Genomic DNA, 23,706 nt, shown 5'->3' with positions numbered 1-23,706 from the left:
TGTGTGAGAGTGGTGGCTTTGTAGTGCTGGTGATTGCAGAGTGAATGAGGTGCAGGTGGCGGTGATTAATAAGCTGGTGATTGAGTGCGTGGGTACTGTGGTGAGGTGGAGCCTGGCGTGTCTGTGACAGTACCCCCCCTCCCACGGCCCGCTCCTGAGGGCCGCGGACCCCGACGTCGTGGTGGTCTTCCCCTGGGTCGTGGGGCAGGTCTGTCTGGATGGTTGGTATGGAAGTTCTGTAACAGAAGAGGATCAAGGATATCGTTCCTGGGAATCCATGAGCGTTCGACTGGACCATAGTCCTCCCAGTCCACGGGGTAATCGTGTTTTCGACCACGTCGCCGGGAATCCAAGATCTCGTGGACCACGTAGGCTGGGCCGTCCTCTAGGAGAAGTGGAAGGGGGGCTCGGCGGCTGCCACGTCAGGCTCTGTGGAGGGAACAACAGAAGGGTGGTGAGGTTTAAGTAGAGACACGTGAAATGTAGGATGGATTCTACTATACTGTGCCGGGAGTTGGAGACGATAGGTGACGGGGTTGATCTGCCGAAGGATGGTGAACGGGCCAATGAAGCGGGGACTCAGCTTTTTGCAGGGCAGACGCATCCTGATGTCCCGGGTGGACAGCCAGACCTTCTGCCCCGGCTGGTAGACAGGAGCCTCGGAGCGTCGAAGGTCGGCTGCCATCTTGCGTCTGCGCAGGGCCCTCTGCAGCTGGTGGTGAGCTGAGTCCCACACCCTCTCGCTCTCCCGGAACCAGTAGTCGACTGCCGGAACGTTGGAGGGTTCCCCGTCCCAGGGGAACATCGGGGGTTGGTAGCCGAGTACGCACTGGAAGGGTGTTAGTCCCGTTGAGGCTTGGCGGAGAGAGTTTTGTGCGTACTCGGCCCAACCCAGGTACTGGTTCCAGGAGTTCTGGTGGCCGTGACAGAAGGTACGCAGGAAGCGGCCGATCTCCTGGATCTTCCGTTCCGTCTGCCCGTTCGACTGAGGATGGTATCCAGACGATAGGCTGACGGTCACACCCAGGAGGGAGAAGAAGGCTTTCCAGACGTGTGAGACAAACTGGGGTCCTCTGTCGGAGACGATGTCTTCAGGTAATCCATAATAGCGAAAAACATGATTAAACATTAGTTCTGCGGTGGCCATGGCGGTAGGTAGACCCTCCAGGGGTATCAGACGGCAGGACTTTGAGAAGCGGTCCACCACCACCAGGATGCATGTGTGACCGTCAGACTCGGGGAGATCGGTGACGAAGTCCACTCCCAGGTGTGACCAGGGTCTCTCAGGAACGGGCAGAGGAAAGAGCTTGCCGGTGGGAAGATGGCGTGGGCTCTTGGAGATGGCACACTCCCTGCAGCCCTGCACGTACCTCCTGACGTCGTTGGCCATGTTGGGCCACCAGAAGCGTTGTTTGAGCAACGAGAGGGTCTCCTTGACCCCCGGGTGACCAGTGCCAAGTGAAGAGTGAACGTTGTGCAGGAGTGGAGTGCGACGTGTCCGTGTGATGTACTGCAAGCCCGGTGGGCAACCCGGCGGAGTGCGTGTGGAGGCATTGGCGGAGGGAATGGTTTCTTCGGACCACTGGATGGGGCTCACGAAGATGGACTCCGGCAGAATAGTATCAGGTTTTTCGGGCTTTTCCTCAGGAGCATAGAGGCGAGATAAGGCGTCAGCCTTCGTATTCTTTGAACCAGGACGGTAGGAGATGGAGAAGTTGAATCTAGAGAAGAACATAGCCCAGCGAGCTTGGCGAGGATTGAGTCTCTTTGCGGCCTTCAGATATTCGAGATTCTTGTGATCAGTGAGGACTTGAAATGGGTGAGTAGCTCCCTCCAACCAATGCCTCCACTCCTCAAGGGCAAGCTTGACGGCCAGGAGTTCGCGGTCACCGATGTCGTAGTTGACCTCCGCCGGGTTGAGCTTGCGGGAGAAGAAGGCGCATGGATGGAGTCTACTTGGTGTCCCCTGCTGCTGTGAAAGGACCGCTCCCACTCCGGTGGTAGATGCGTCCACCTCTACTATGAACGGGAGGTCCGGGTTAGGGTGGACGAGGAGGGGAGCGGTGGTGAAGGCCTTCTTCAGGGTCTCAAAGGCGTCGGTGGCTAATGGAGACCAGGACAGAGACTTGGGCTGGTGACGGAGGAGGTTGGTGAGTGGACTGACGATTGTGCTGTAGTTTTTGATGAACCGGCGATAGAAATTGGAGAAACCTAGGAATCTTTGGAGTTCTTTGATGGTGGTAGGAGTGGGCCAGGACTGTATGGCGGAGACCTTCCCCTCGTCCATCCGGATGCCACTGTGATCAATCACGTACCCCAGGAACTGGACGGAGGGTTGGTGGAATGAGCATTTTTCAGCCTTGAGGAAGAGATGGAACTGCCGTAAGCGCTGGAGGACCTCCGCAACGTGGTGGCGATGTTCGGCCAAGCTCCGGGGAGTAGATGAGGATGTCATCTATATAAACCAGAACGGACTTATGGAGAAACTCCCGGAGCACCTCGTGGATGAAATCCTGGAATACGGAGGGGCGTTGACCAGGCCATACGGCATCACGAGGTACTCGTAGTGTCCAGTGGGCGTGACGAAGGCGGTCTTCCACTCGTCCCCCTCACGTATCCGGATGAGGTTATACGCGCTGCGGAGGTCCAACTTGGTGAACACAGTGGCACCGCGGAGATGTTCCAGGGCCGCTGGGACGAGGGGAAGTGGGTATCGGAACTTGATGGTGATCTTGTTGAGTGCACGGTAATCGATGCATGGCCTCAAGCCTCCGTCCTTCTTTGCCACGAAGAAGAAGCTTGAAGCAGCAGGGGAAGTAGACGGGCGGATGTAACCTTGTTCGAGTGCCTCCTTGATGTATTCCTCCATGGCCTTCTCCTCCGGTATGGACAGGGGGTATATGCGTCCCCTGGGCACTGGTTCACCCGGCAGCAGATCGATGGCGCAGTCCCATGGCCGGTGTGGAGGAAGCTTGGAGGCGCGTTGCGGGCAGAAGACGTCGCTGAAGGGGCGTAGTCAGGGGAACATCCACGGAGCGCTTTCTCAACAGGGCTCTCGATGGACGTGGCATTCACGAGAAGAGACTTGGAGAGTGGAGGTTTTGGAACAGGAAGCGCTGGGAAGCAGTCTGGGAAGCAGTGATCGCCCCACTTCAGGACTTCGCCCGTGCGCCAGGAGATGTTGGGGTTGTGTTGTTCCAGCCACGGGCGCCCTAGAACCACGTCAGCGGTGGATTCCTCCAGAACCAGCAAATGGATGTGTTCAGTGTGCAGGATACCGATGCTGAGTTGTAGTGGGCCCACGCAGTGACGGATGTGTCTGCGGCTTAGGGGTTTGCCCGTGATGGAGTGGATTTGATAGCTCGTCGGTGAAGGAGAGATCTTGAGGTTGAGTTGTCTACAGAGGGTGCCTGAGATGAAGTTTCCGGCTGACCCTGAATCAAGGAGCGCCACCACTGGAACAGAGATGTTAGCAGCAGTAAGAGTTACAGTTGTAGTGAGTGGTTTCATTTTCTGAATGGAGGGAAATATTGCACTCACCACGGGTCGAGGAGGACGGATTGGGCATGTGGAGAGATTATGCCCCATTGTTCCGCAATAGAGACAGAGATTCAGGGCCAGCCTTCTTTGTCTTTCGTTAGGGGTGAGACGAGAGTGATCAATTTGCATGGGTTCGTTGGCTGGTTCTGGGGAGCTGACGGGTTCGGACCGACGGAGGAGGTTAGTGGTGGATGACTGGCCCTGGTGTTCTTGAATGCACGACTGCATACGGGACCCCACGCGGATGGCGAGTTGGATGAAGCGTTCTAATCCCATGGAGTCCTCGTATGCAGCGAGATGCAGCCGCACGGAGGGTTCCAGCCCCTGACGGAACGTGGTGATGAGGGCTTGCTCGTTCCATCCGCTGGTGGCGGCTAGCGTTCGAAACTGCAAGGCATATTCGTTAACAGATAGGTTTCCTTGCTTTAGATTATAAAGTTTCTCACCAGTCGAGGAATCAGTCAGAGGTTTCCCGAATACTTCCCGGAAGTGGGAGACGAACGCCGAATAGGATTGGACGACTGGGCCTTTCTGGGTCCACAACGAATCTGCCCATTGCAGAGCCTTCCCTTGCAGTTGTGAAATAATGAACGCTATTTTAGCCGTGTCTGTGGTGTAGAGGTGCGGCTGCATCTCCAGGACCAGCTCACATTGGAGAAGAAATCCGCTGCATTCCTCCGCCGATCCAGAGTAGGGCGCCGGTTTGGCCATGGGACTGGCGGTGAATGCAGGTGAAGGAGTGGTGCTGGTGGGTGCGGAGACAGCCGTGTTGTGGGATGACGATGTTGAGGGCTGTGGTGTGAGTGCTCGACGCAGCACGTCCACGAGTTCCTGGAATGGATCGGTTGTACTCATGCCGTTAGTTGTTAGGGTCCGGTCTTCTGTTATGATATAGACACGGAGGCAGAGATAAAAGCAATCCAGGTGAGTTTATTGGAACAATATGTGGAACACAGAGTGGTAATGGCTGTTATCAGGTTCTTGAGAGATGAATATAAAGTAATACTGTCCTTGTATGGTTTGTGGATCCAGGAGTTGAGCTGAGATGGAGGGAGACGTTGGAGACACTCACACACACAGATGGGTAAGCACACGAAGGGACCAGGAGACGAAGGAGATGAAGGAGATCGCTGGAGCAGGTAAGTATGTTGAAGGGGAGTCCTTAAGGTAAGCATATACATGGCGTAGTGCAAACGAGACCGGACAGTGAGTGTGTGTGAGAGTGGTGGCTTTGTAGTGCTGGTGATTGCAGAGTGAATGAGGTGCAGGTGGCGGTGATTAATAAGCTGGTGATTGAGTGCGTGGGTACTGTGGTGAGGTGGAGCCTGGCGTGTCTGTGACAATTATTACATTTGAATCTCATAAAATGCAGTATAAAACATTTTGACCACTGAAAACATCCAGCCTCCGTGCAAAGGTAAATAGCCAGTTTTTATGAAGTGCTCTCCTTTCTCTAGTGTCACACTGATTATACAAGAGCCACACAATCGCAAAGGAAATTGGAGAGTGTAAACACTGGCAGAGAAGTGCTCAGAGCTGTCAAACACATCTGTGTGATTGAGCACAACCTTGTGCTATAGAGTAAACATGGGAAAAGTCATGGGTACATCACTGTAGTGGGAACCATGGCAAACTACAGAACTGTTGGGAGAGATTGAGTGAAACATAGTGCTCAAGACAGATCATATAGCTCAGAGAATCCAGCAGAGGAAGTTAATGACTAATGGTCCAGTTTTTTTTTTTTCTTTCTGGAGAAAAATAATATGGCTGTAATAATTTCCTGATGGTGGGGTGGGATAGGAAATGGATTCTTCATAACGATGTATCTCATTTTCGTACTAATGTCAAGACTTTCCTCCCATAGTCTCCTAAACTGGTGACATCACCACTCCAATCATTGTTCAGTGTTTATATAGTGCTATAGTTGCATATATTTCTATTATTTTGTGTTGAATAATGTGCTTTGTGTTAGTAATATATTCAATAAAGTGAAAGAAAACTAATCATGATGTATTGCAGAGCATCACTGCGGCCTGGTACAAGTCAGATTTTTCATTCTCAACAGTCATAAACTATTTTTGGATGTGTGATCTCATAGTATAAAACCTATGTAATGTTTGCACAATTCTTGATGGAAAAAAGGGCAACAAGACAAGGAATTCCCATGTTTTGGCACAGACAAACCTATAATCCACCTGTGCACAATAAAAGACAACCCTCATTAATTGCATTTTCCTTTGCCCTGGAGCCTAAAACTGGCACTATACTTACAAATACAACTTATAGAAAATTAATTAACAAGAAAGAAAGAAAGAAAGAAAGAAAGAAAGAAAGACCAACCAAACAAGAAGAAAAAAGTAAAGAAACAATAAGAAACAAAAAACATGAAAGAAATAAACAAGAAAAACAAACAAACAAAAATCAAAGAAATTAACAAGAAAACAAAAGTAAAGAAAAAACAATAATAAAGACAAGCAAACAATAAGAAGGACAAACAATAAGAAAGAAAGAATATGAATAAAAGAAACAAACAATAAGAAAAAGATTGATAGAAAGAAAAACAAACAATATAAAAGACAAACAATAAGAAAGAAAGAAAAAAGAAGAGACTGAATAAAAGAAACAATAAGAAAGACAAACAATATGAAAGAAAGACAAACAATAAAAAGAAAGAACAAACAATAAGAAAGACAAACAATATGAAAGACAATAAATAGAAAGAAAGAAAGAAAGAAAGAACAAAACGAAAGACAAACAAGAAAGAAACAATATGAAAGAAAGACAAACAACAAGAAAGAAAAAAATAATATGAATAAAAGACAAACAATAAGAAAGACAAACAATAAGAAAGAAAGAAAAAAGAAGAGACTATGAATAAAAGAAACAATAAGAAAGACAAACAATAAAAAGAAAGAACAAACAATAAGACAAACAATATGAAAGACAATAAATAGAAAGAAAGAAAGAACAATAAGAAAGACAAACAAGAAAGAAACAATATGAAAGAAAGACAAACAACAAGAAAGAAAAAAATAATATGAATAAAAGACAAACAATAAGAAAGAAAGAAAGAAAGACAAACAATAAGACAGAAAGAAATAAAGAAAGAAAGAAAGAAAGAAAGACAAACAATAAGAAAGAAAGACAAACAAAAAGAAAGAAAGAAAGAAAGAAAGAAAGAAAGAAAGAAAGAGAAAGAAAGAAAGAAAAAAGTTCTGTCGCTTCTCCACTAGAAACGGCTCCTCCGTGCTCTCCTGCTCCTGCAGTTTTCTTCATGTGTTTGGTCTCCGCTCGAGCTGGACCCAGCGCTTCGGATCCTGCAGAAAGTGGGCTTTGCTTCTTTAAGACTCCCCTGAAGTTTGAGATGCACACACGAGGGCTCGCTGCTTGGGTGGTCTCTCTACTTTGGTGAGCTGTTGCTAAGCAGCTAATAATAGTCGTGTTTGCTGAGTAATTTTTGCCCTTCTGGAACCAATCAGAGCCCAGGAACCCCGGCCATCTGACAGCCCCGGAGGCGGGATTTCGAGTGGTTTTGCCACGCCCTCCTCCCCTTCTCCGAATGGAGAGTGATCTTTTTTCACATCTATTGAATCTCTCAGAGATCGCCTTGTCGCGCGGCCTGAGGAGGGACCACATAGATCACAGAATGCTTCAGCCACCGAGGGATCGACGTTTCCACAGCATCCACATCGCCTTCTGATATCGCGAACTTTCCAGCGGACGGCGTGAAAGTGGGGAATTGTTGGAGACCTCCAGATTCGCGAAATGTTGGAATGGAAGGCGCAGACTCTGACTCGCCGTCTCAAACAGGAGTATGAAGTGCTTCGCGGATCTGGGATCAACGAGAGACAAACTTGGTTTTCTTCGGATATCACTAAACGCTCGCGGGGAAATACACTAGCGCGGATAACGAGACGTTCAGCGCAGACTTTGCAACATGGCCTCGGCTGTTAATGTCTCCTCCGAGCAGGAAAACAGAGACCCCGATCGGCCGAGGTTAACGCGGAGAAATAGGGGCAACTATCGGACCGCCGCGGCGGATTTGGAGTATTTGCAGCGGCCGAGCTATTGCGATGCTGCCTTTGCATTGGAGCAGATATCAGAGGTGCTTTTATGTTTGCCCTGTTTGCAGTTGGACTTTGTTGGGAATCTCTGACAAAGTGCTCAACTTTAGTGAAGTCGCTAGGTAACGGGATAGCCACGGCGCCGATGGGGGTGTCTATGCGTGAAGTAACCTGTAGCCGCTTGAGGGACTCTCTGCATTTGTTCACCGTTATGTCCATCACTCCCGATACCATTAATCGTAAACATAGCTGTCAGACGCGAGGCTGAGGTCTGAAAGTGAGGCGAAGTGTCGTTCGTGATGTTGGCCCTAGCCGACTGATTGAAGCCCCCTCAGATAGGATCTACACAGGGAGTAGTTTTCGTCCCGCACTGCTCAGGCACGATCCATGTGGCTGCCCTCTTCCGTTCACAAATATTGTCGTAACTCCCTCTGTGATGGCTGCAGCACTTCCCAAATCGCATCACATCGCGTCCCTTCAGCTATGCGACCCACGTGCATCTCCGACTTTGGACACTGTAACCTGTTTCCCTGCTACAATGTCCAAAGGATGCAGTGTGTCACATTGCAGCCATACTCAGTTTAATGTCTTGTTATTACGTGGGAATAGAACTCATTTGAATTATGCTCTTTGAAAGCCGACAGAATGGTACAAGTAGTATGGCAAGCTGTTTTAACATTTAGTCATTAGAAGTAGTATTTATGTTTTTGTTTCCAAATATTATTATTATTATATGATTATTATTTGTTTGTCATCCTTTTTCAGTTTCATTAGTAATAACTATGTCTTAGATAATAGTTCTTATTTCTTTGCTACTAGTCACAATCCCAATAATATTAATAACAATTCTGTTGTTACTGGTAGCAAATTGAATATTTGCCATCAAATTCTTTGAAGATCTGTGGTTCAAGTATGAACTATTATTTGAATGTGGTATGTACCAGGTTTCTAGCACGTATTTAAAAGACACCTGAATCTATGTAATTCTTATAACATTATAAGATGAGTTGTCATTTTTTTTTATTACTGGTAAGATTAGGAATGATTCTAGTAGCAACTTAAATACATGCTAGTGTCTAATAAATAGGTTTTAGTGTTTAATTAGTACTAGGAAAACTGAAATCGATAGTAGTATCTTATAACCTAATGAATAATTCCAAGTAAAACTGGAATAGATACTAGTCTGAAGTTGAAATCTGAACAACATGAGTGAATTCAAATTTCCTACCAGTAACAACAATAGTTATTGGGATAGTGACTAGTTGTAAATGATATGTATCTAGTACTACTAGTATCTAATAAATGGTTATTTCTGGTGTAGACTACTGTAGTAAACTACTAATAAAAAGGATGCAGCTAGTAACTAGTATTAACAATAGGCTTAAGTGCTTGCTACATAAAAATAGAAGTTTTAAGGGATAAATGTTAAAATGGCTTGCCATAGAAATAGTGCTTGAACGTGTCGAAGGGGTACTTTTAAGACCTGATGAGTGGTGTTGTGTATACATAACTTTAATTGTTTAATAAAATTTAAGTAATTACTTGAAAAAAAAGGTTATTCCTGATACTACACCTATTTAAGCCCCCCTAAGTGGCACTTTAACTTATTTACTGCATTTAGTTAAAAAAAAACTATGAATATGTATCGACAGAATTTAGTTTATCTTTTTAACAAGGTGATGAGAGTTTAATATTTGCTCTCTCTTGTCTTGTAGGGGAAGGCGACTGGGAGGAAAGCGCCGCTGTGGTTGAGAGCAAAGTTTCAAAGACTTTTGTTTAAACTTGGCTGTTACATACAAAAGAACTGCGGAAAGTTTTTAGTTGTGGGCCTTTTAATATTTGGAGCTTTTGCTGTTGGACTAAGGGCAGCTAATCTGGAGACGGACGTGGAGAAACTCTGGGTAGAAGGTAAGAAGCTGTTTTCCTTGTACTTTAAGTCTTTCTAATACGTTTTCCCCTCAAGTGTAATCTAAAGGCAGACCTGAAGCTGTGGGTGTGGGGTGGGGGGTCTGTCATGTAAGCTGAAGGAATTGTTTATTGTATTGAGGTCTGGCAGAAATCCAGATTAAACGTGAAAAGAATGTTTTTCGCTTCGAATTTGTCTTGCGCGCATGGGTGCATTTTGTTTATGGAACACTGTAGCGCGCGCGCGCCCGCCTATAGATTCCAAGTTCGATACATCAGTGGATATTGATTTAGAGAGCAATGTGTGAGTGTTTTTAACACGAATAGCCGCCATTTTGTGAGTGTGTGCGAGTAAGTGTGTGTGTGTGTGTGTGTGTGTGTGTGTGTGTCTGCCTCCAGCAGTTGAATCTGATCCGCGCTGCTCACAGAGCCTGTGTGTGGTCCTGTTTTGGACAGCGTTCAACTTTCCAAAAAGATTTGTCTCAGAGTTTCAGCAGGAACCGAGCGAACTACAGGCAGAAACGTGCACTCAGACCCGACACAGACTACAGCTTATAGGCGGTTTGAAGGAAGTTTGAAAGAGAGTTGTTTTATTTTATGAATAAGCCAATTGTGAGATGTTGGGGCCGTAGTGTGGGTGGTGATTTTTTTGGAAGGGGGGAGGGGCAAATAGGCATTTCTTCTTTGATCTACATTCCTGCAGTTTAAAGAACCTTTGATATGGCCACAGATGATATAAGAGCTTACCTTTATAATTGCTTTTACAGTCATTATTTTTATATTAAGTTATTTTAATTGGATAAGTTGACTTTCAGTGTGTTTTTGGACTGTAAATACATGCCATGTTCTGTCCATCCAGGACTGATATTAAAGTCAGTGGTGTGTAGTAGATTTATGAAATTAGACAGTTGCCTCTCAGTGTTTTTTCAGTCCTATGTAAATTCCTGTTGCATTTCCACTTGATGTGCCTTTAAACCGAACACTATGTAAACATGAAACACTGTTTACCTTACACTATAAACAAACAGCTAGTGTTATAATATTTGTGTTTTATATTAACAATCTTCTGCATTTTTAAGCATTTTTAGGTTTTAGTTGTAGATTATTGTTTCAAGTCGAAAATAGTGTCTGAGCTGTTTATTCTGTAATTATTTTGGCCAGTTCAGTCCTATTTGCAGACCTGTTCCTATCATGATTGGCTAGCCATTGTTTCGATTAGTGACTGATCATAGTAAGTTATTTCTTGTCATGTGACTTTTTACCAGTATTTTTCAGTTAGCCCTCAAGAATCAACATTACTTTACAAAAATGAGTGATTTTTACACTAATTGATCTCATATTTAGTATAATATATGATACATTGTTTTTATACTGTAATTTATCAATTCTTTTGAGAGGCACTGCCTCCCTTGGAGGTCTGGAAGTCTGATTGCCACTTCATGACTTTAAATTATAACTAAAAATAGCAAAACTTGTTCACAACTCCACTTTTGCTCGTATTTGATTCTAGGTTGAGTTTTCTTTGTGATAATGCAATGGAACATGCCAAATTGTGTGGACACAATTTTTGGCCAGGCTGTCATACAAAGAAATTATGAACACATGCAAAAGCGAGAGAACCAACAAATTACAAAATATTAATAACCAGTGTTGGGGGTAACACATTACAAGTAATGTAAGTTATGTAATCAGATTACTTTTTTCAAATTTTCCCATTTATTGACTGACACCTCTCCTGTCCCCATGTTGAGAGAAATCATGAGTACAGAGTACAGAGGCGTTAGGTGCACTGTGTAAACATGATGGTTATTGTAGTTCTAGACTAAATGTGAACATTCATTTACTCATTTCACTTGCACAAAAACATTCAGTATTCCTCAACATGAATAAAAACAGTGAAATGCAAACTCAGAATATTATGCAAACCTGGAATAATCAAATATGTTAATTAATACAAATATACTTTATGTATTTAATCTCACTTTATTAAAAACTTTGCTGCTGATCTTCAGTGATCCTCAAGCGTGCAAAAGGGCCTTTACATTTGCAAAACATTTTTTACATTTACATTTTTTTAAATTAAAAAACAAACAGGCAAGTCAAGCCCAGGTAAGAAAAATTTACGCAAATGTAACGTAACGCATTACTTTAGACAAAAAGTAACTAAGTAACGCAATTGTTAATTTTTTAGGGAGTAACGCAATATTGTAACTCATTACATAACTAATTATGTTGAGGTCAATGTATGCTGTTTCCTTTGAGCTGATTTTTAATGCATTTTTTTTTTTTTTGCATAGTAAAATAAAACCTGTAGCTATAGTGTGCCTTTTTTGCCAAATAATATTGTCAGATAAATACCTTGACCAAGTTAGTGTTTCGTTCTTCCCTCATACCGTCCAGTGCAACTTATATTACACTTCCAGTTCCCCTGGAGCAGCTTAAAGGGATTTTTTTTTTTTTTAAATGAAAATTCTGCCATCATTTACTTCCCCTCAAGTTGTTCTAAATTTGTATGAGTTTCTTTATTCTGCTGTACACAAAAGAGGCTATTTTGAATTATGTTTGTAACCAAGCAGATCTCGCCCACCATTGACTACCATAGTAGGAAAAAAAATACTTTGGCAGTCAATAAGGGGCGATATCTGCTTGGTTACAAGCATTCTTCCAAATATCGTCCTTTGTGTACATCAGAACAAAGAAATTTATACAGGTTTGGAACAACTTGAGGGTGATTAAACGATGACAGAATTTTCATTTTGGGGTGAACTATCCCTTTAAGTGATTGCTTTTAGTTAGTGGCTACTATGGTAATGGAGCAGGTGCAGGATCTCCGAGACATTTTTGGTCAATCCTACATGGGACTCATCTTGGAACCTTTTGGAGTAGCAACCTAGATCCTTAAACCTCAGTCTATCCCTCAGGTATAGAAAAATGTTTGCAGTACAGCTAAATATTTTAAGTAAATACTTTAGTGGAGTCTGTGTAAAGCTGTCTAAATATGTGTTCTGAGCAATATCTAAAAATGTGTTATTTACCACCCAGCCAAATTTGAATGATAAACAAATCCCCAGGTAAATAAAATAAGTTTGTTTATCTTGAAAAATAAGCGGTATTCTCTGCTCTCAACTGCTGGGGGCGTGTCCGCTGACGGCACTGAAATCACCCCACTCACGGGAAACACATTAGGCAAGGCAATTTACACTCATTGGTGGGCATTACAGGGTAATTACAGTAACTTGAGATTGAGTGGGCAAACCACTGGTACTAATGCGCTCTACTTATTATAGTGGTAGGGGAGGAGCCATGCTTAGTGGCTCCAGTGCGTCATCGAGCCATGATTACAGGCCGCCCAAAAAATCCTGAACACAAAATGGTGAAAAACTGTTTTACGGTCTAACTCCACAATTCAGTACATAGTTTACAGTCTTTGTAATGTGTTTTCGGCAATACGTTTCTAACATTTATAAAGTGTTAAGAAACGAATCTCTGAATTGCCTTTACACAGACTTAGTAACATTCTCAACATTAAAGTCATTTTTGTTAAATCTGTCAGGTATGGAAGGGAGGACGAGGACTCAAATGCAGGTTAGAAGGGCATTTTATTAAGCAATAAAAATAAAAACAAAAAAACAACAAAAACAACCCCGTGGGGGAAAACAGACTTGACTAGACAAAAGGAAACACCAGGAAAAATATGACAACGAACCAGCACAGGACTGCAAACACAAGGAGAATAAATAGGAGAGCAAACAAGGCAGGTAACAAGGGAGGACAGGTGGGGCAAATCAACCAATAATGAGGTAACAAGGTGGGCGGGGTCAAGACAATAGACGTGAGAGCACATGGCACAAAGAAACACATGACAAGCCATGTGCTCACACCAAAACAAAACAAAGACACAAGCACATGGCCAATGAAGACAAATCACAAGCCATGTGCTTACACAAGACGAGACATGAACACGTGACTATGAAAACTCATAAGCCACGTGTTCACACAAAACAAGACAACATGAGAGCACGCAGCCCGTGAAACACCGACTGCGTGCTGCACAAGACAACACCACAACATGAAAGCACGCGGCAGGTGGAAATCACCGCGTGCTACACAAAACATGAGACAAGAGCGCACGGCAAGTGAACATACACACAAACCGTGCGCTCACAATAAAGACAGGACTGGGAGCGCGAGTATCCGAATCCCGACACGAAACCGAAACCAAACTAGACACGAGTGCCGGGATCCGAACGCCACGCTCCCAACATGAAACAAGGCACGCAGACAAGAGAGCGCACAGCCCCGAGAACCCTCGAGACCGTACGTTCACACAAAAACCCGACAAGAACGGGAGTGTCAGAGCTCTGTCACAAAACCAAGAAATAAACAAGACTGAAGTGACAGAACCCTGACACTACCCCCCCTCTAAAGGGACGCCACCTGGCGTCCCCACGAGGGACACAAGACAAACATGACAACATACACGACACAAGACAAAAAACACCAACAAGACAACATGACAGAACATCAGAATACAAAGACAAAGAGGGGAGGGAGGGAGGGGAGCCAAGTCAGCCAGCAAAACAAAAACAGAATGTCTTAAGGAAACCAGGGAGGGACGGGAGGGTTGAGCCAGGGAGGCTCAGGCAGGTCTGGGGTCCCAGCTGAGGGCCAGGGAGGAGCTGGAGGGACAGACCAGGGCGGCACCGGCGGGACAGACCAGGGCGGCACCGGCGGGACAGACCAGGGCGGCACCGGCGGGACAGACCAGGGCGGCACCGGCGGGACAGACCAGGGCGGCACCGGCGGGACAGACCAGGGCGGCACCGGCGGGACAGACCAGGGTGGCACAGACCAGGGCGGCACCGGCGGGACAGACCAGGGGGGCTTCAGCTGGTCTGGGGTCCTGGCTAAGGACCAGGGCGGTACTGGAGGGACCATCCAGGCAGGCGGCGGCAGGGCAGACAGCTTGGCAGGCGGCGGCAGGGCAGACCGCTGGGGTGGCGCCGGCAGGGCAGACCGCTGGGGTGGCGCCGGCAGGGCAGACCGCTGGGGTGGCGCCGGCAGGGCAGACCGCTGGGGTGGCGCCGGCAGGGCAGACAGCTGGGGTGGCGCCGGCAGGGCAGACAGCTGGGGTGGCGCCGGCAGGGCAGACAGCTTGATGATGGCCTCCATGGCCGTATCAGGGAGAGCAAGCTGCTCTGGGACAGCAGCAGGCTCAGGCTGGAGCTGCTCTGGGACAGCAGCGGGCTCAGGCTGGAGCTGCTCTGGGACAGCAGCGGGCTCAGGCTGGAGCTGCTCTGGGACAGCAGCGGGCTCAGGCTGGAGCTGCTCTGGGACAGCAGCGGGCTCAGGCTGGAGCTGCTCTGGGACAGCAGTGGGTTCAGGCTGGGGCTGCTCTGGGACGGCAGTGGGTTCAGGCTGGGGCTGCTCTGGGACGGCAGCGGCCTTGAACTGGCCGACAGATCCAGAGTCAATCACACCAGTGTGCATCCTCCAGGCACGCAAGACCACCAGGACATAAAAGGCTAAGACCACCTTCTGGGCCATAACCAGACCGACATGAAGAGCGGACTGCTCCAGGAGGGCAGCGGCCTCGGGCTGCTTCGGGACGACAGCGGGCTCGGGCTGGCAGACTGGACTGTGGTCGACAGACCCTGAATACATCCTCCAGGCACGTAGGACAATCAAGGCGTAGAAGGTGAAGACAGCCTTATGGGCCATGGCAGGACTGACCGAAGGAGCGGACTCACTGGCTAGGGCGGACTCAATGGCTGGAGCGGGCTCTGGAGCAAACTCACTGGCTGGAGCGGGCTCTGGAGCGGACTCACTGGCTGGAGTGGACTCACTGGCTGGAGCGGGCTCTGGAGCAGACTCACGGGCTGGAGTGGGCTCTGGAAAGGCCTCCGGGCCTGAAGCGGGCTCTGGAAAGGCCTCCGGGCCTACAGCGGGCTCTGGAAAGGCCTCCGGGCCTACAGCGGGCTCTGGAAAGGCCTCCGGGCCTACAGCGGGCTCTGGAAAGGCCTCCGGGCCTACAGCGGGCTCTGGAAAGGCCTCCGGGCCTACAGCGGGCTCTGGAAAGGCCTCCGGGCCTACAGCGGGCTCTGGAAAGGCCTCCGGGCCTACAGCGGGCTCTGGAAAGGCCTCCGGGCCTACAGCGGGCTCTGGAAAGGCCTCCGGGCCTACAGCGGGCTCTGGAAAGGCCTCCGGGCCTACAGCGGGCTCTGGAAAGGCCTCCGGGCCTACAGCGGGCTCTGGAAAGGCCTCCGGGCCTACAGCGGGCTCTGGAAAGGCCTCCGGGCCTACAGCGGGCTCTGGAAAGGCCTCCGGGCCTACAGCGGGCTCTGGAAAGGCCTCCGGGCCTACAGCGGGCTCTGGAAAGGCCTCCGGGCCTACAGCGGGCTCTGGAAAGGCCTCCGGGCCTACAGCGGGCTCTGGAAAGGCCTCCGGGCCTACAGCGGGCTCTGGAAAGGCCTCCGGGCCTACAGCGGGCTCTGGAAAGGCCTCCGGGCCTACAGCGGGCTCTGGAAAGGCCTCCGGGCCTACAGCGGGCTCTGGAAAGGCCTCCGGGCCTACAGCGGGCTCTGGAAAGGCCTCCGGGCCTACAGCGGGCTCTGGAAAGGCCTCCGGGCCTACAGCGGGCTCTGGAAAGGCCTCCGGGCCTACAGCGGGCTCTGGAAAGGCCTCCGGGCCTACAGCGGGCTCTGGAAAGGCCTCCGGGCCTACAGCGGGCTCCTGAAAGGCCTCCGGGCCTACAGCGGGCTCTGGAAAGGCCTCCGGGCCTACAGCGGGCTCTGGAAAGGCCTCCGGGCCTACAGCGGGCTCTGGAAAGGCCTCCGGGCCTACAGCGGGCTCTGGAAAGGCCTCCGGGCCTACAGCGGGCTCTGGAAAGGCCTCCGGGCCAACCGCGGGCTCTGGAAAGGCCTCCGGGCCTACAGCGGGCTCTGGAAAGGCCTCCGGGCCTACAGCGGCCTCTGGAAAGGCCTCCGGGCCTACAGCGGGCTCTGGAAAGGCCTCCGGGCCTACAGCGGGCTCTGGAAAGGCCTCCGGGCCTACAGCGGGCTCTGGAAAGGCCTCCGGGCCTACAGCGGGCTCTGGAAAGGCCTCCGGGCCTACAGCGGGCTCTGGAAAGGCCTCCGGGCCTACAGCGGGCTCTGGAAAGGCCTCCGGGCCTTGAGCGGGCTCTGGGGTGGCCTCCGGGCCTACAGCGGGCTCTGGGAAGGCCTCCGGGCCTACAGCGGGCTCTGGGATCAGACTCTCTAAGTCAGAGGAAGCCTTCCTTCTCTTCCTCCGCTTACGACGACATGATTGCTTGGAGATAGCAGCCTCTGCGGGAACTCCAGCATCTTCAACCACCTCTGTGGGAGCTGCAGCTTCTTCAGCCGCCACTGGGAGTGCTGCAGCTTCTTCAGCCACCAACAGGGGATCTGCAGCCTCTATGAACACCTTTGGGGAAACTGTAACAGGAGGATTCCCATTCCAATCGAGGAAATCCACGAATTCCCCAAAAGTCAGATGATCCAGGCCCCTCATCGCCCACCAGCTCTGGGGTACATCAAGAGCATAATTGAAAAGGTCCTTGAGTGCTGTGTCGTTGAGCTCCAGGCCCTCTGCAGCTCCACTGAACTCCACAGCAAACTCCCTCAGGTCAGTTCCCTCCTGACGGAGGGAGCTCAGGATCTTAAATTGGAGCATGCGCTGGAAAAGAGGGCTGGAGACAGTGGAGGTAGGTGGACGGTGCAAGCCCTTCTTCCGCTGAGTCCTCATGTTGGCTGGTTCGTTCTGTCAGGTATGGAAGGGAGGACGAGGACTCAAATGCAGGTTAGAAGGGCATTTTATTAAGCAATAAAAATAAAAACAAAAACACAACAAAAACAACCCCGTGGGGGAAAACAGACTTGACTTGACTTGACTTGACTTGACAAAAGGAAACACCAGGAAAAATATGACAACGAACCAGCACAGGACTGCAAACACAAGGAGAATAAATAGGAGAGCAAACAAGGCAGGTAACAAGGGAGGACAGGTGGGGCAAATCAACCAATAATGAGGTAACAAGGTGGGCGGGGTCAAGACAATAGACGTGAGAGCACATGGCACAAAGAAACACATGACAAGCCATGTGCTCACACCAAAACAAAACAAAGACACAAGCACATGGCCAATGAAGACAAATCACAAGCCATGTGCTTACACAAGACGAGACATGAACACGTGACTATGAAAACTCATAAGCCACGTGTTCACACAAAACAAGACAACATGAGAGCACGCAGCCCGTGAAACACCGACTGCGTGCTGCACAAGACAACACCACAACATGAAAGCACGCGGCAGGTGGAAATCACCGCGTGCTACACAAAACATGAGACAAGAGCGCACGGCAAGTGAACATACACACAAACCGTGCGCTCACAATAAAGACAGGACTGGGAGCGCGAGTATCCGAATCCCGACACGAAACCGAAACCAAACTAGACACGAGTGCCGGGATCCGAACGCCACGCTCCCAACATGAAACAAGGCACGCAGACAAGAGAGCGCACAGCCCCGAGAACCCTCGAGACCGTACGCTCACACAAAAACCCGACAAGAACGGGAGTGTCAGAGCTCTGTCACAAAACCAAGAAATAAACAAGACTGAAGTGACAGAACCCTGACAAAATCAACTGTGAACCTTATCACAAACACCTTGCTAACCCAGAGCTTTATCCTCTCTGCAGTTTTATCTTTGTTGCTCACTTCCATATTTCCTTTCCAAGAAGTGCAGGAGGTTTGCAGATGAAGTATGACAGTCAGTTGCTGGACACACACTCACTCACACCTCAGTTGTTCCCATGTCGAAGCACATGACAGCTTCCAGATGCAGTAACATTGAGACCTGTTTGTTTAGATTAAACTCCACAGCTGAGGGATAGATTAGTTCTGGTTGGCCAGGTTCTGCGCTGGGAGATGTCGGCCCAGCGTCCATTAGGATGCATGTTTATGTTTCGTTTGGAACAGACTTTTGCTAGCGACCTCCAAATGACCCTTCGTTGAAGCTGTGTCTCCTACTCTCCCTTAAGTTCAGCTTGAATGGGATTCAGTGTGATCTCATGTTGGCTTTCATCACTTGCCATTGAGGGCTGCTACGCTCCAACCATTATAATTTGTTTGGTTGCTCTTCAGATTTTCAGCGTTACATGATTGATGTAGATAATGTTGTCATAGCTTTTCGATTCACTGGCTGTATCCTCTCACTGATCTGATATGAATGTAGCTTTGATGTTTTGGACACTAATGTTGTGGAGACTTGTGGACGTCTAGTTTAATACTTCAGGTCAGTTTTTTGCAGAAAGAGAGAAAAAATATTTAAGTGTGTATATATATTTTATAATATTTTTTCTTTAAAAAGTTGCAGACGAAATGAGTAGCCATCTTTTTTGCTTTTCAAAATCACAGGCTCCAAGTTTTTTAAAGAAAATACCAGCACCGCCTGAACTTAATTAAAACAGTTTCACGTAAACATTCGCCTTCCTGTATGCCTTCCCCTCCTGGCCGATTTCGAGAAGGACTGCTCTTGCAGTGAAATCATTGAAATATCAGGGTTTGGGCTGTCCCATTCTCTCGTGCGGGGGGTAGGAGGAGTAGCATGAGGCTCAGGGCCACAAGGCTGTGTCCCTTAGGATCTGAGGTCATTGAGTAGAGACTCCGCTATTTAAAAGCTCATCTGATACTGGCTACATGACCCGGGTGCAGAGTGAGGGGTTCCAGCTAACGCCAACGATGATGAGAGAAGGTTTACTATGCTAGCCCTCCTGTGGAAGAGGAGCTTGATCAATTTAAAGGCATTTAATGATTAATTTAACCAGCAAGATGTTTTTTACACCCAGCAGGGGGCAGTGTAAATTTATTAGATAAGTGATCAATGTGCAGTAAATCTGGGTATCATGGAAGACATGTAACTTGGGTTTATTTAATTCTTGTTTAATGAGTTTTATTATGTTCACTTTATCAAGTTTTTAAGTGTTTCGTGAATTGAGCTATCTCTTTTCAGATATTTACTCCTGAAGTGTAGGCTAAGAATGCCTTTACATTCAACAGGTGTGGACATATTGACAAATCTCCCCTGGTTGTCCAGTGAAAACTCAACGATTAAGAGTAAGCAGTGTGGAGGAGTATATAACCTGCAGTGCATGTTAGGAAGAAGTTCTCTTTTAATATAAAGGAAGTGGCTGAAGAATGTGGCCTTCCCGCATTGTGGCGAAAAGATTGGGATTTAGTGGAATTCTCCCTGTTTAGATGTACTCTGGAAGGCTTGGACACACATGGCTGAACTGTAAGGGATGTATGTGGAGCACTGAGGGCTTTGAGATTTTAGCTGGTTTGAAGTTTGAACCACTTTACTCATGTTTGGAGAATGGGCTCCTTGTGCCTGCCCTGATTGTATTACTCAGGACATTTCTGCTAATTATTTATACTAAGTAATTAATTATCTAACTATGTAACAAACAACTGTGATGGCTAATATAAATTACATTTAGATGGACTGGATATTTATATTCTGCGCAAGCTCGTTGCCACAATCTTAGGGTGTTGTTGGTGATTCCCAGGGTGTTGCTCTGCGGTTACTTGGTGGATACTGTGATATTCTGGTCTGGAGAAATGGCTCCGTTCTCAAATGTAACTGAGATTTTTGCCTGTTTTCTTCACCAGGTGAAAGTTGTAATTGCTTAGAAAAGCAAAACTGCGTTGTCTTATAAACAATTAACACAGTTTTAGAGTCCTGTTCATGTCAGTAGCACAAACAGTGCAGGACAACTTACATGACAAAGCAGTTTAAAATGCAGCAAGTTCCTTAACATATATCTGATTATCGTTTTTTTGCACTTGACTGTGCCTAGATTTGGCTCAGGTCCTTTGCAACAATGGGATTTTTGCCCATTTTCTCCACGAAGTGAAAGCTGATCACTTTGAAATATAAAAGTGCACCTCTTCTAAACTTTCCACACAATTTGAGGTGCAATTCATGTCTTTAGCACCAATGGTGCACTACAAGGTACACAACAAAATTTAATACTTTGCAGTTCTCTAATGCACGTTTGATGTTCGTATTTTACACTGTCTATAAATCATGATTTCTTCAGCGGCAACCTCAACAGTTTTAAAACTGACGCAAGTGTGTGGAAGACAGATATGAATTGAGCAACTCCCATCCACAACCGGCATCCTGACAGCCCTCCAATTCCTGTGTTTATATTCTGCATACCTCCACTCCGTGTTATTCAAAAAACAGAGACACCGAATTGACGGAAAAGACTCATGCTCTCTCTGTCTCTCGCTCTCTACTACTCCCTTTCCCCTCTCTTTTCTTCCGAAAGCTTTCACTGCACTTCAGTCCCCCTCCCGTTCTCTGCTCCTCACACTGACACCCCCCTCCTCCCCCTTCACTTGGGAGTCCATCCCTGGGATGCCAGATGTATTACAGAGTGAAGCGCAGCAATGTAAACACTGAGTCCTGCCATGGATGCCGGGTGGTCTGGCCCTCCCCCTCTCCACCCTCCATCTCTCTGTGGCCGAGGGGCGGAGGATTTCAGCGAAAGAGAGCGAGTGGGGGAGGGGAGCATAGTAGCTGAAGTGTTATTTGTGTTTTGGCTAGAATGGCCGTTTTTCTGCAATCTGCTGCTTCGGTTAATGCTTCATACCTATGGGCAAAGATGGTATGAAGTTCAGCCAACATCTAAACCGGTTTCTTTTGAGTTCTCTGGGAATTGTTTAGTAAACTTGTAGTGAAAATTGAAAGTTTAAAACATGCCTTTAAAACATGCCTTTAAAGCCTTGGTTAGCAAGAAGTGTTCACTCTTTTGTTTTATCAGCATCCAAGAATGAAATTGTAATCTTTGTATAGTTTTTTTAGGTTGATTAAATTGTTTTGCATGTGAATGTAAAACCGTAATAGAAGTGATTGGTGCATCTGTTGCAGCTTTTTGTATTTTATTATATTGATTTGAGTTTAAATTATAATGTTATCTACCTTAGATTATCATTTTTTTTATAATTTTTTTACTGCAGACACCTGTTACATTGGCTGTACCAGCCAATCAGACACCAGTATTCCAGAGAGTCATGTAATAACAAGCGATATTTATTTTAAAACCCTTGTAACTGGAAATGTCCCAGTGATATCTTATTTTGCTGGAGCTCACCGAATATTTGGGTAGGTGTGCACACTGATCCACCCCCCCCAACCTCAAGTGTGCACAAACCCACACACACACTTTTCCCCATGCTTTTTGTTGCAGTGCGATCCAGTTCATTTGAATAGTTTTTTCTTAAAGCAAGGGACTTGAATGAAGCCAGCAACGTGGAAAAATCTACCCATTCAGGCCCCTCTGAATGTACATCTCTGGATTGCAGTAAGCTGTATTTGTAGGCAGCGGACTGCTAAATACATCCATTTTTCGTGGAGCAGATCTGGACAGGTGATTAGCATAATTAGAGGAGAGCTGGCCATACATATGGTAATGCAGTGTGGAGTAAATGGCAGCTGCGGTGTAAAATTTGTGTCAGGGGTCGAACAGACTGCTTGGGGGCATTGTGCTACAGCTGCGGGTCAGGGACTCTCTCTCTCCCTCACTTTTTCTTTTTCTCTCATTTTCACTTTCCCTCTTTCTCACCCTTCGTATCTCCTCTGCGAAAGGCGGATAAGTGCATGGTGAAGGTCAATGTAATAAGCCACTACAGGGCTTTGCTCTATTTGCGGATATGCTACCTATTTGTATCGCTATTAAAATCGACGTGTAGAAGTGGCAATGTTATTTTTCTTCAGCCAAACGAAATGTAATAAAGACTTTAAAGGCAGCTTTCTGGTTCAGATGTGAGCTCGGCAGTCAGTGGTATGTCAAAACCGGTGCATCGGTGACAGAGCCGTTTGTGGTGCGCTACGGTTTGTGCCTGGATTTGTGCGGGTTGTACGAGGGAAAGAGTTCATGCCGCTATGACCCTGTGCAGAAACTTCCGTGCGACCACAGGGGGTCTCTCTGAGTTGGAGTCTAATCCAGCTAATCCCGCCCGCAACACAGTCATAAAAAGTGCCTCCCTGTGCCGACATTGCCACACACAGCCCCCCACCCCCCACCCCACCCCATCTAAAAAAGCTGCCATAAGCCACACCATCCCATCATGCAGCGACCCCAGCAACCATTCCTCCTGGCCCTCCAGCCGCGTGATTGGCGTAGTCGGTGGGATGAAGTGGTGGGCGGTAGGGGAGCTTGCAGTAGTGTGGAGTTATGTCATGATCTTGAAGGGGTTGGGTGCAGTGGTTTTGGCTGTGGCGGAGGGGGGGTGTGGGTGGGATGTTTCTTTTGTACCAAACCCCTCACACCCCTCCAAAACGGGCCACTCAAAAGCCACTCTGCAGCTGAAAGGCGAGAATGGTAATGCGCCGCTTGAAAACTCGGGGCAATGGGAGAGTCCTTCCAATGGCAGCTCCCCCTGTTCGTGAAAGGGAGGTTCAAGGGTTAATGTTATGCAACAAACTGAATGGGCCCAGCGGAGGCACCAACACACACTGACATGCACACCAGATTCTCTGGCTGCCCTCCTGCACCCCTTACATACCTGTGGGTTAGACGAATATGGATGGTTTTCCCTTCTGCTGTCTAAAGTAGCTACATATTAGTTAGCAAAATTGATTATCTGATTTGATTATAGGCGTCTCAGCTGCTGCACATTTTAGTGTATTTAATAACTGGTTAAAGCATAGCGTTCATGCTTTGTCGTAATTACTGTGATTACAAGGTGGATTCTACTCGGAGCTGTTCAAGGCCAAAGACTCTGATTTGCGTTTCTGTGGCAACACTATCAACATACAAATGAATCTGCAGCAGTCAATATTGTTCAATATTGGGGTCTAGAAAATTGTGTGTTCACAAGAAGGGCAATTACACAATATTTTAAGATGAAGTAATGTGCATTTTAAGATAACTAATGTGCTCACTCACAGAATTAGACACTGCTCTTTTTATAACACATTTCCCATTATAAATTATGATACCGCTTGGACTGTTGGTCTGTTGGGTCAGATTGCTTTCTCACCTCAACTGAACCACTCCAGAGTTCATTTTCAATCAGGCCAAGACCACCTCGTTTCAGGTGATCTTGGAGCAATTGTTTTGGTGCAAATCCAAGCATGATTGCCATGTTCATATATGCCTAAACC

The 23,706-nt window shown here is 47.3% G+C and overlaps 1 protein-coding gene across 3 annotated transcripts in view; it reads left to right on the top strand.

Annotated features, from left to right (window-relative positions):
- Positions 1-7,117: 7,117 nt before the first annotated feature.
- ptch1 (patched 1) overlaps positions 7,118-23,706 on the top strand; it is a 69,993-nt gene continuing 53,404 nt past the window's right edge. For all 3 annotated transcript variants that reach the window (XM_067394899.1, XM_067394898.1, XM_067394900.1), the window contains exons 1-2: positions 7,118-7,645; positions 9,320-9,512. In XM_067394899.1, the coding sequence (XP_067251000.1) occupies positions 7,478-7,645; positions 9,320-9,512 (361 nt within the window). In that variant the 5' untranslated portion in view covers positions 7,118-7,477. The remainder of the gene's footprint in view (positions 7,646-9,319; positions 9,513-23,706) is intronic.

This window comes from Chanodichthys erythropterus, chromosome 9 (genome assembly GCF_024489055.1).
Source record: "Chanodichthys erythropterus isolate Z2021 chromosome 9, ASM2448905v1, whole genome shotgun sequence".
Taxonomy (NCBI): domain Eukaryota; kingdom Metazoa; phylum Chordata; class Actinopteri; order Cypriniformes; family Xenocyprididae; genus Chanodichthys; species Chanodichthys erythropterus.
Note: the sequence above shows the minus strand (reverse complement) of the source record. Positions and strands in the feature narration are given on the sequence as shown.